The following is a 13,141-nucleotide window of genomic DNA, read 5'->3' as shown; positions in this document are numbered from 1 at the left end:
AGGAAGGAAGGAAGGAAGGAAGGAAGGAAGGAAGGAAGGAAGGAAGGGCAGATGTTCTAAATTTCAGGGCACATTATGAATAATGGCTTCTTTCTGATACTAGTGGTTGCAACACTCGTCTATCTGGTCACTAAAAATTATTTATAGAAAAAATATGCAAGCCAAATCATAAAAACTTGTGAACAGAAGAAAGATGAGATTAATGTCACTGAAGTTTAGACAACCAAACCTGAACTTGTCACTTGATGTTCCCTTTCAGGCTAATACATAGATTTTTGGTTTTTTAGCTATTGGATAGATTCGTTAAAGATGAGCCAGACTGTCCTCTCTCCTCTCTAAAGAGAAATGAGGGTGATTTGTGTTGATCTGGAGCATTTGAATTTGAAAGAAAAGAATCTCATCCATAATATTCCATATTGACTACTCTAGAGCAGTAGAAAACAGAATAAACATCCACTAGGCAGGATATTTCACCCACCTACACTGGAAGGATGGTGGAAGAGATCAAAAGGAAAGTCAGCTCAGCTGTTTTTACCCGTATGTATGAACAGCCCACTAAGGTCCAAATGAGGAGGTGTCCGAAAGATTTATCAAGGTTATCTACAAATATCAGAGTGAAATCCCTGACATATGTGCATTTTCCTGCCATAAACAGGGATCAACTGCATTAGTCTCCCTGGTGTCTACTAAAATATCTCCTGTCTGGATTAGGGTTTGCATTAATCCAGCACTTACTGTTAGAGTGTAAGCAAAGCAAACATGTGAAGCATCCTTCCATCCTGTGCCTCAGCCCTGGCACCATCTGTGGGAATAACACCAACATATGTGTGTAAAACCAGCATCACCCAGAGTATAACAGCCAGAGCTCAGATGGATGAAAAAAATGCATTGTATTTACATCTATATAATTTATTAGTTCTTTTTTAAATATCTCTCTATGCAGCAATTTATTTCCTGTGCTGTTCTTAATGAAAACCTTGTGAAGTTGCAGTTCTATTTCCAGCGTTAGGAGTTTTATCCATTCCATCTCTGTCCTCATTGACTAAAATCAGTTTTGTTTCCTTCATAGTTAAGTAGTCTTTTAAAAAATTATCTGAGGAAGGTATTTCTTGTGTTTAAATATGTATTGCTGCTGCTGTGAAAACACCCATCAGTGTGTGAGACAGCAACACTTGCTATGCCAGTGTGTTTTTCTTTCCTGACAGGAAACCTTTTCAGCTCTCATTTTCTCTAGCTCTGCACAAACCACATTATTCTTTCCACCAGCTCCCTTTAAGCAGAACTGGAGCACACAGCTCCTGCTCCCTTAGCTGGAATAGTTTAATGCCAACCATTTTGTGGGCTTTTTTAAGGTTTATTTCCAGTAACACGTGAATGAGAATTTAAGGGTTTCTGTCACCTTTTACAGCTCTGATTTGCTTGCTCTGTAGTTAAAAGCAGCTGCAAGGTGAAAGCCTGGTATTTCCCCACGGCAGGTTCTCAGGGATGGTGAAATAGTAACGAGGCACTGGATGGGCACTGAGAGATTTGCATCCTTGGCAGCCTTGGCTGTGTACTCCAGTGCTGAAGCATCCATCTCCTTGAATTTGTCCTGCAACCAGACACATTTTAACATAAGTCAGCATTTTTCTTCCTGATCCTTAATCCAAGATTAAAGCCAAATGCCAGTAATTCTGCCTGTTCCCAAAATACCACAAGATTTGCCACATTGGTGCAAATGGATGACTTGCCAGGTCTGCTATCTAATCTCTCTTAGTCTCTTAGCTGGCCAGTGTTTTATGTGTCTCATTTTCACATTATCCTGAGTGCTTCCCAGAATAATTCCACATATTCATGAAGCTGCTCTTCTCTCTCCTTCCTCCCTCCTCACTACAGGAATTGCCAAATGTGAGTCAGGGAGCCCTGTCTTGCTAGAGAAAGGCAGTGGCTGCTCAGACCAGAAGAGATGTGGCCTCTTTCACAGAACCCTCTTGTAGCTGAGCAAAGTTACTGCAGCTTAAAGTGCAAAGTGAACCCATGGATGGAGAACAACCAATGGTATTTTCTTGGTCATTCAGTCACTTAAATTTAGATCATAGATTGCTGGAAATTTTAACCTTTTTGTCAAGGCAACAAAATAAAGTCATAGCTCTTCTCTGCACCTTGAGCCTCACTCTTCTGCATTTCAGTCCTCAGAAAAAGATGACTCCAGATAAATTTCTTTAGTTTGTTATTGCAGTGTTGTGAAGGAACTCCCAAATGACAAGGATTTTTTTTGAGAAGTAGAATCATAGCATTATTAAGGTTCCAAAAGACCTCTAAGGTCATTGAGTTCAACTGTCCCCCTACTACCACCACCAAGTTCACCACTAAACCAAGTCCTCAGGTGCATACTCACACATTTTTTGAACACCTCCAGGGATGGTGACTCCACCACTTCCCTAGGCAGCCTGTTCCAATGCTTTACAACTCTTTCTGTGAAAGAAATTCTCTTAATATCAACTCTAAATCTTCCCTGGCACAACTTGAGACCATTTCCTCTTCTCCTGTCATTTGTTACCTGGGAGAAGAGACTGACACCCACCTCACTGTAACTTCCCTTTCGGGTAGGCGTAGACAGCAATAAGGCCACCCCTCAGCCTCCTTTTTCTCCAGGCTAAACAGGATGACAATGCTTCTACAAGAAAAGTAATATTAAGAGAAAATGAGTACACATTTTTTTGGAGGAAGCATCTTCTGTGATTTGTGACCTTGAGAAGAAGCAAGACCTTATTATTGAGTGGGTTTGATTCTTTCTCTCTTCTTACTTGCTGTAGTACAGGCATGAAGTTTGTGCTTTAGGTAGCTCCTGGGGTTTCCTGTCAGAACTTTCTGGGTGAACTTGTTAGAACCCAAATTTTAAACTTCACACAACCTCAAAAAATGCATTCAGGGCTTATATCAAGTGTATCACTCAAAAAAAAAATGTTGCTGGAGGTTGAAAGGAACTTTTACTTGGATTAAACACTGTCATGTTAAAGAACTGTGCAATGACTTTTCAATCAAACCCAACTCTGCCACGCACAGCGGGCTATGAGAGAAAAAATGAGGTCAACTCACTCATAAATAGATTTTCCCCTTGTTTTAATGTGATAAGACAATGCTGCTGAGATTCACTCTTCACTTGCCATTTAATCAGAGCTGAGTTTGCAATGTCATTACCTGATGTTTCACATATTCAACATCAGGTAATTTAAAAATCTTTACGCAGATGGTCCTGCTACTTCTATAACAGCATTTGTTTTTAACAGGTTGGGCAAATTACTCTAATTCATTACGTGTCACCTCCCAGGCACTGGGCATTCCACCTTTGTGAAATGAATTTTCTCATGATCCCCAAAGTTCAGCTAGCAATATTCACTTCTGAAATGTGATATGAGCTATTATATCTCTTGCCATTATTATGCCATCCTCTGCAGCTTTGCCTCCCAGGTGCAAACTCTGAACTGCTGCAGACCTTTTTTTACAGGTTTATATGAGTACCAGTTGCACGTTTCTTAAAAACTTTGCCATGCCCTGTTCACTGCTAAGACAAATCTTTAGGGTTCTGACAGAAATGCATGGGGCAAATTCCTACTGGGCACATGACTAACTTCAAGCACGAAGATGGAAAAGATTTGGGATTTATTTTAATGTAGTGAATCCCAAGGAGGTGACTTAGATAGACAACACCTTCCTTGGACCCCCAAACAGTGCCTGGACTATGGGCTTGGGATTTGTTGCTGGGGGTTTTTTTGTCTTGTTTTGTTCCCAGTGTTATCTAATTCCTTGATTTAGTTGTGCTTTAGGATTAACCCATACTCTCCACAAAACCCACCTGTGCTCTTGTGATGATCCCTAAAAGATGCCCATGCACTTACACTAATATCTTTATCTAAAACTCCTATTTTAACAATGATCTGCAGCTGACAAATTTGAAGAACTTGATATCAGGGCCAAAAATCTTCTATACTTCCAAAGGACCTGGATTTCTACTGAGGCATCTTTCTAAACAGAAAAAAGAAATTATTTCAGTGAAGTTGAAACAAAGGTGGCTGCTGGGAACCATTGATGCCATTTAGAGAATGCACAGGGGAAATAAATGTGTAAGTGAATATTAAGCAATATTGCACGGGGTATATCATCATCCTGCCATCTCATTTTTTTTCTGACACAAGACTCTTGGGTTATTAGGTCTGTCCTATTTTAAGAAGCTGCTGTTAAAACTCCAGTATAAGCAGAAATGACCAGTGTGGCTGAATAAAAACAGCCGCTTTCCTGCTGTGGGCAGTTGTGCACTAAAGAAATCCTGTAATGAAAAGTGGACATCATTTGCTTCCCTAGAAAATTAGTGGGAAGGATTCTTTAAAAAGACGAACTTTAGCTGATGAAACAGTGTTTACTGAAGGCAAAATCTCATCATCATGGACTACACTTGAAAAAAGGTCCAGCTAAAGGCCTGGAAGGTTTACAATGTCAGTAATATAATTCTCAGATTAATCTGCTATCTGATTAACTTCAGCTTGAAAGAGACAGGAAACACCACAGGTTTTCTTAGTATTGTGACCTTTTTCTTCCTTTCCATGTCTTTTTTTTTCTTTTCTATCCTGAAAATGCATCACTAAAATTTATGTATATAATAAAGCCATTATATCAGGCCCCTGTTGAAACCTTTATCAAAGTGATCAGAAAGGGTTTTCAGAGGCCATTTCCCACCAGCACAGATGGAAGAGATTAATTTCGAATGAGTTAAGCTGTGAATTGCACCCCAGCTGCAGAGAGAGGTTATCTGACTTAGGGTAAATTCGATGTCGATATCCAAAGCTGGTGATCTGTTGAATCCTGAACAGAGAACCAAAGCATATTTACCATATTGTCAGGAAAAGAAAATCAGAATATTACCAACTACAAGGGACTAGAGCCAGAAAAACGTAAACAACCAGAGATTTCCTACTTTCCTTTTAATACTCTCTTAGGGGGTTCAGAAATAGAAAATTTAGATCCTCATGTTACAAGATGCTCCCTCCACCATCAGCCTCACAGATTAATTTAGGTTCTACATTCTTATCATGAATGAGATGGTGTCACAGGATTTCAGCTCTGTGATATTTGGAAGCTACTTTGCAATTTACATCTGAAACTCTATAGAATATGCAACAGTTTCAGAGGAAAGTAGATAAATAAAGTATATTGTGACATGGGTTTAATTAGTGTAAATTTGCATATGGGAAAGTTTCAGTTTGAAAATATCAAAAGCGAGTAGTGCCTTGGAAAGGGATCCATTAGAACACTGAAAAAAATCAAAATAAAAGAAAATAAAAATGAAATAAACAAGAAAATAAAAGGCAAAATTGACTCAAGGACTTTAAATTTCCTTTCTGTTAGCTGCAACTCAGGATACCTGTGCTGAGGGTCCAGCTCTGGCACGTGCTCACTCCGTGCCTGAGTTTGACATGTTGAGGAAGAGCCTTTAAATAACTCAGACAAGCTGTTTTCATGTCCATGTTTTCAGTGCTCACCACCAAAATGCATCTGTTCATTCTGTCCTATATTTTCCATCCTTTGGACAATCAATCAGTCTTTCCTTAACAGTGTGGGTTTGCAGACTATGACTTTGCAGAGCAGCTGCAAGAGCTTTCATATGGGCCTGGTGCAAGGCTGGATAAAGTCAGTGAGAGTGTTTACGTGGACTTTAATGAGCTTTGGATCATCTCTCCTCTTTCACAGATGCAGAATGCCACTTGCTAATTTCGTGAGCCACCTCTGATCACATCAGTCAGCTTCTAATGAATGTCATTGTTTCACACTTTCAGAGAACCATTTAACTGGCCAAAACCCTCAGCATATATAATGGTCATCTACTATTAATAATGCACTATGATTTATCTGGATGAGCCTTCTCCAACAGAGAAGTTCATTGAGATTCATATCTATGAGAAATTCTTAAATCCATACAAATTTGCAAAAGTTGAAGGTTGCGTTATCACAGCTTATTTACACAGTGTGATACGTGTCCTCATATTTGCCTAGACAGAGATCTCACTTGGTTTGAAATAACAGCAGGTAGAGACAAATTAGTTTATTACTCTGGATAATTTATCATCCCATGAGAACACCTCTTTAATTCACAGGCAGAACAGCCCAGACTAAATAAATGAGCAGAGTCTACACTGTAAACCTCAAAGAAGGGAGAGATGCTTCTCTGAAGCCAAGGAGGGCTGGAGGATGGATCCATAGCTCAGGTTTCTGTGGCAGCTTAGAGCTACCATGTGGCTGGAGCAGCTCTTTACAGTCTGTTTTTACAGTTCTTAGTAAAGAGATCTGTCAGCTTGCACAGAAACATAATTTTAGCACCCTGATAGCAGCAGGGTCCTTTTTTTATTTGCCCTCTCTCCTTATGCATGAAGAAAAAAAAAAATCAAGATAAATAAATTTGTTTCCTTTGAATGACTATGAAAGTAATAGAAATAACTCACAGAAAAATGCACAGACAAAGCCTCAAGTCAGACAGGTTTCTACTGGTAAAGTTCCCCAGATATTAATAAAACCCCTAAGATATGTTCTAACATAATTTTAATTTCTTTCTTTCTAAAGATTGTTATTTATTTCTCTGTTTGTATAGCAACCAAGACAAGACTGTATAGTTTGTAAGTAGATCTGCTAAACTCAGTGTAATTGTTACTACCGCAAAAAGTAAAAAACCATCTTTAATCGTAACCTAGAGTATGACAGAACTCAAGTTCTTTCTCAGTAACTCATAATAACTCATTTTACCCTCAAGTAAACCTGAAACATATATGAAGTCTGTTGGGTTGTTGGCCCAGAATATCTTTTAGCCAGCTTGTGTTCTGGAGAATCTCTCTTGTTGCACTCCAAGTCTGTAGAATACCTATTTCTAATTCAAATGGCTTTTTTAACGTTAAATATTTTCCCTGCCTGCAAATCAAAATTCAGAATCCCCAGTAGCTGCAGGGCCTGCTAAGAGCAATGACCTGGGCTGGTAGTAGGGTTTGATTTCATGCCCAACCCCTGGTACCCTTCATCCCAGTCCATGGAGGAGAATCCTATCCAAGGTCCACAAGATCTGTGTTCTTCCTGTCCTGTACACTGGCATGTGTGTGCCTACACAGGAGCTCCTTGACACATGAGGAGAGGCTGAGAGAGCTGGGGACTGCAGCCTGGGGAAGGAAAGGCTCAGGAGGACCTTTCCCATCTATAAATACCTGAGGCAGGGGGATAAAGAAGGTAGAACAAAGCTCTTCTCAGTGATTTCTACTGACAGGTCAAAAGACAATGGGCACAACCTGAAATATATGAAAATTTGTTTAAACATAAGCTTGCTTTTTTTTTTTTTTTTTTTTTAATAGAAGAGTGGTCAAAGAGGAAAACAGGATGCTGAGAATTATGGAGCCTAAAGCCTTGGAGCTATTCAAATTCCAGCTTTTCACAGTCCTGATCACCCTGCTTCATCTCCAGAATCACCATTCTGTGATTCTGTGACTTTTATGGCCATGAATGTTGGTGATTGGCACCTGTAGAAATATCATAGAATTGTATAAGGCCATAAAATGGTTTGGGTTGGAAGGGGCTTTCAAGGGTCACCTTAAAGCCTTGCCTCTTTTAAAAGTTCTGTGAAATATTAAATGAAGAGAAAAGCGAGAATAGTTCCCAAGTGGAAGGAAAGGTTAAATGATTAGTGGTGTCCATCCCCTTTCCAGAGCTTTTCCACTTATGTGAGTGACTTGAGCAACTCCTTTTGCGACATTAAAAGGACTTTGCCAGCTGAATTGGTGCAGCTAAATTTAGATGTCAGAATGAACCTTTCTGCATCTGAGAGTGTCGTCCTGAAGATCCCTTTGCAGTTAATACAAGTCAATACCAGCCAGTGAAATTTAGGTCAATAGGGAGTTGATTACTTTATTCAGATGATCCCCACCCTAAAAAATTTCAGCTGTATTGATTAGATCTGTAATTAATGTAATAGGAGCCTGAAGCCTGGGAGTCATTATACTCAGATGGAGGTACTTACACCTTGAATTAGCTGCGATGAATGTCATCTTCAGAAGAGTACCCTTCACATTAGAGTGTTTCTATTGCCTCTTTGAGGTGTTTATGTGAATACAAGGGAGGAACCCTCATCTATGCTTTGTATCTGCAGCACAGCACACAATGGACATCTGGTTTCAAAATATTATCTGAACAATCTTATTATGAGCAGTTTAAAAAATTAGCATAAATAGAAATATGTGTGTATCTATATTTGGCTGCTTTGTGTCTGATCATGGACTATTTTAACACCTTGTTGGTTTGCAGTAAAGCATAATTAAAACAGTGTTTCTAAGGCTTTTACCTGTACTAAAAATATTATAAAAAAAGAAAAAGAAGTTGTTATCAGTTATATCTTCAGTAATAATAATAACAAACCAGTTTTTCATTCCTTTCCTCACCCTGGATAACAAATTTTAACAAGATTTTCTTACACTGCATGTACACACAAACAATAGTCACTAAGGAAGTAGAGGTAGAATAAACACAAACACTACAAAAGCCTGCTGATGTATTTCATCATGTAGGTGATGCTTCCTACAAACACACAGGGCTGTTTTGTGGGGTGGTGAGTGAAAAAATACGATCTGTGTAACCTCAGAAGTCTGTAGTGCTGATCCCGGAGGTGCTACCCTGCTGCTGACGTCTTTCTTAAGAAGTTTCTTTTACAGTAATTGGAGAGGAACAAGCTCTCTCATAAAAAGTTGCCTTTTTAAAATTCCATTAACTGTCTATATGAATAGTGTAAACATTTTGTGGTTTAGATCTACATAGTTTTGATCTCTAATTAGAGATCTACAAGTTATAATGAGTTGTTCCTGGTCAGAGGAGTGTCTAAGGTTTTCATTGATTGGCAAAATGGGAAACATTAAAATTTCTTAGAAATATTCTGTGCTGCAAAGTGCACCAGTGTCACAGACTGTCTTCTATTATTTGTCTATTTTGCAGAAAAATGTATTTTTAAAACTAAATGCACTTTTCTCCAGGTATGAGAACTGCTGGCATTGAAGAGAACACAAAATCTACTCTTTTCCTTGGTACACCAGCCTATGCTCTATTTTCTTGATGAATTTGTTTTGTCTGTACTCTCAGTCATAGAACCACAGAACCATGGAAACGTTTGGGTGGGAAGGGACCTTAAAGATCATCTTGTTCCAACCTCTCTGCCATGGGCAGGGAATCTTTCACTAAACCAGGTTACTCAGAGCCCCTTCCAACCTGGTTTTGAACAACTCCAGGGATGGGAGTCCACATCCTCTGTGGGTAACTGTCCCAGTCTCCTCATTCCTTCCACTTCCACAATTACCTTAGACTGGAATCAGTTAAAATAGACTTTCCTAAGCTTAATCTGCTTCGTTGTTGACTGTGCCTTTTTTTGGGGAGCAGCCACCCTTCCATCAGTGACAGCTTTGCATCAGAAATCCTTCGAGGATCCTGTGAATACTCACCAGCTGTTCTTGGTTTTGCAGAGCCTGTGATCACCCTGGGAAGTGGAATGGATTCTCAAGGCATTGCACATTCAGGCCCTACATCCATGTCTGCGCTACTGATCACGTCCTGTTAAACCTGCTATAACCAAGCACTAATTGTATGAAAGAAAAGCTAAGTTTTATACTGTGTGCTGCTATCATTGTGAATATTTTTGCCTATTTCCCCCCCTTCATTGTAGAAATGTTTTACCTTATGTTACAGATTTTAATTACGTCCCCTGTGTCTGGGGAATGCTGTTTCTTTGCCTCCAGATTTGCTATACAATGTGCTGTAAGATAAGTAGCTGTTAATTCATCTCTATTGTTTGTGTTTTTAACGTGCTCCTGCTCTCCAATTCTGCTCATTTAAAACCATGAAAGTCAAGATGCTTTGTCTGGTTCTGTTTTTTTCTTTTTCTGTTACTGTTTTTGTACATTTAAAAATTAACTTAGCTCAGATTCCCCTTCTGTGCACTGCTGCTTTAGAATTTGCTCTGCTGGATCTGAGCTAAGCACTTCCACAATTACATGTGCCATTTACAACACATCGGTTAGATGCTTATTTGATCCCACTGTATGCACAGAACGCTACATTTATTCATGAGAAACACCACTGAAAGAGCAGGACAAATAAGCAAAACATACTATTACATTTTTTTAAGGCCTTTAAAAAGAACCAAGCAAGATATCTCATAAAAAATGCAAAATCTTACTTTAGATTTCATTTCATAGGTTTCAATCCAACCAGCATTTGTGATTTTGTTCCATTTTCATTCACAATGTTTTCTCCTGACAACGTGATTGAAAGTGCCATTTAAATTCATCTTTAAATGTGTCATGTATTATAAATGCAGCTTTCCTCTAGTAAATAAACCATTTCAAAAATGGCTTTAATTAAAATGCCATAGGAATTATTGAGGAGAATTTAACAAAATTATATATTTTTTACTCTTTGGGAAAAGCAAAATCTTTTGACAAAAATATTTCTCACCAGGAAAAAAAAAAAAAAAGAGAAAAAAAATGTTACCTCTATATGTTATGGGGTTTTGGGTACCGTGAAGTTTTAGAAAAGAATAACAAATATTAAACTGGATTCTCACCTGCACTGATTTCAGTTACATGCTCCCTTTCCAAAGAGCTGACACAGTCTTTGGTCAGTAAAGGCTGAGCAAAGAAAATGCTCAGAGAAATCTTGTAGGTGCTTAAGCTCATTCAGGGCCAAAACTGTGAAACTTCTTGAATCAGCATAGTCAGATTTCCTGAAGAAACACAAGCCACAGTTTCTGGTGAGTTTTCTTTAGATCTACGCAATCTACCTAACTGAACTGGTATATGTTATATTAAATATTCATTAATTGCTTTTAAGTAAAGCTAATTAATAGAGTGATACTCTTCTTTTTCTCCAGCCAAGCTTCGTGCTGGCATGAAATTAGAAATTATGACACCTACAGCTTTACCTTACTGCAGAGAGTTTACTTCTGAAATAGAACTCCCCTCTTCTATCCACCACAAACTGCAGACAGCCTCCATCAGCACATTTGGAAAATCCTGCAGAGATGAAAAGAATTTTCATCTAGTTAGTGAGAGCTGAAATGAACCCAGGTCGTAGATGATTGCACGCAAATATTTTGAGAGCTTCGAGCTGCATTTGGACAAGGGATCCAGGACAAACAATACTTGCCCAGTAGCTAATCCCATTCATTAGGAGCTCAGTGATTACCTCATTAGTGTGATTGAGCTTTCCCTGGGCCAGCTCACACAGCAGATCATTTGGCACCGATGACCTAGGTAAAGAATTTCTCTGCTGAAACTACAGAGGTTGCCTGGCTTTGAGCAAGAAGGAAATCATGTGGCAACAAAGAGAGGCTGTTGTATATTATAGACTTGGTTATAATGGCAAATGTCATTAAAAAACCCCAAACAATTCATGAGGTCATTATAAAGCATTATATATTCCTGCTAAATCATAAAATTAGGAAATGGTTTGGTTTTGCAGGGACCTTCAAGGATTGTGTAGTCCAAGTCCCTGCCACAGGCAGGGACACCTTCCTCTAGACCAAATTGCTCCAAGCCCTGTCCCAACCTGGCTTTGAACACTTCCAGGGATGGGGCAGCCACAGCTTCTCTGGGCAACCTGTGCCAGGGCCTCCCCACCCTCACTGTAAACAATTTGTTCCTTCTGTCTAATCTAAATCTACCCTCTCTCAGTTTAAAAACATTGCCTCTTTTCCTGTCCCTACACGCCCTGGTAAAAAAAAAAAATCTGTCTTTCTTATAAGCTCCCTTCATATATTGAAATGGTGTAATAAGGTCTGGGCAGAACCTTCTCCTCTCCAGGCTGAACAGTGGAACACCAGCAGAAGTGAGAATATGTGAGAGGAACAACTGCAGACAGCCAGGTCAGTGAAGAAGGAGGCACAGGAGCTGCTCCAGGTGCTGGAGCAGAGATTCCCCTGCAGCCTGGGGTGCAGCCCATGGTGAGGCAGCTGAGCCCCTGCAACTCATGGAGGTCCGCAGGCTCCTGGCAGGACCTGTGGCCCTGTGGAGACAGGAGTCCACGCTGGAGCAGGTTTGATTGTCCCCATAAGCACCCTAGAAGCTATCAGCTTGTTCCTGAAGGACTGCCCCCCATGGAAGGGACAACACTGGAGCAGTTTGTGAAGAAATGCAGCCCATGCCAAGGACTCACATTGGAGAAGATCCTGGAGGACTGTCTCACGTAGGAGGGACCCCACACTGGATCAGGGGAAGAGTGTGAGGAGTCCTTCCCCTGAGGAGAAAGGATCAGCAAAGATGTGTGATGAACTGACTGCAAGCCCCATTCTCTGTCCCTCTGCCCCACTGAGGAGGTAAAGGACTGAGGAGTGAAGTCAAACCCAGGGAGAAGAGAGGAGTGGGGGGAAGGTGTTTTAAGATTTGGGTTTATTTCTCATCATTTTACTCCGATTTCATTAGTAACAGATTAAACTAATTTCCCCAAGTGGAGTGTTTTGCCCATGACAGTAACTGCTGAGTGCTGTCACCTGCTGGGGTGCAGGACCTTGCCCTTGGCCTTGTTTAGCTTCACACACTTCACATTTCCCACACTGTCAAAGTCCCCCTGCCCAGCATCCTTTCCTTTTGGTGCATCAGCATCACCACTCAGCTTTGTGTCATCCACAAACCTGCAGAAAGGTGCACTCAGTCCTGTTGTCTGTGCCATTTATAATGATATTAAATCATGCTGGCTCCAATATGGACACAACTTGTTACCAATCTCCATTTGGACAATGAGCCACTGACTGCAAGCTTTGTTGCAACTGCAACTGAAGACTCGTTTTCTATTTCTTTAGTCACTTCATGGGTGTACTTTCCTTTGCTCTCCTCATGTAAAATATATGTAACAATGCCATTAAGCAGCTTTTTTTGTTACTGATGCTTTGGAAGAAAATACAGGCACAGTTTCTTCTTCTTTACAATATCTCTGGCAGAGACACGGAGCTCAAAGATTTCCAACAGCAGGCAGTTCAATTTGGCAGATCCTGCAAACCACTGTGGTGTAGAGGGTTAATTGGTAACAAATAGGTGAGAATAGGATATGACAAGGGAAAATTCTAATAAAACCTCTTTGCAAAGGCATTATGAGGAGC

General features: G+C 40.0%; 1 protein-coding gene across 3 annotated transcripts in view; it reads left to right on the top strand.

Annotated features, from left to right (window-relative positions):
* Window positions 1-9,897, top strand: part of TSNARE1 (t-SNARE domain containing 1) — a 462,499-nt gene extending 452,602 nt beyond the window's left edge. For all 3 annotated transcript variants that reach the window (XM_042036010.1, XM_042036008.1, XM_042036001.1), the window contains one exon: window positions 9,513-9,897. Coding sequence is in view for 1 of the 3 variants with exons in the window: in XM_042036001.1 (XP_041891935.1) it covers window positions 9,513-9,521 (9 nt within the window). In the remaining 2 variants the exon portion in view is untranslated. The remainder of the gene's footprint in view (window positions 1-9,512) is intronic.
* The last annotated feature ends 3,244 nt before the right edge of the window (window positions 9,898-13,141 follow it).

This window comes from Corvus kubaryi, unplaced genomic scaffold (assembly GCF_017639235.1).
Source record: "Corvus kubaryi isolate FWS band 111438036 unplaced genomic scaffold, C.kubaryi_AGA036_p1.0 37385, whole genome shotgun sequence".
Taxonomy (NCBI): Eukaryota; Metazoa; Chordata; class Aves; order Passeriformes; family Corvidae; genus Corvus; species Corvus kubaryi.
The sequence above is the reverse complement of the archived record's forward strand: the minus strand, read 5'-3'. Positions and strand labels throughout refer to the sequence as shown.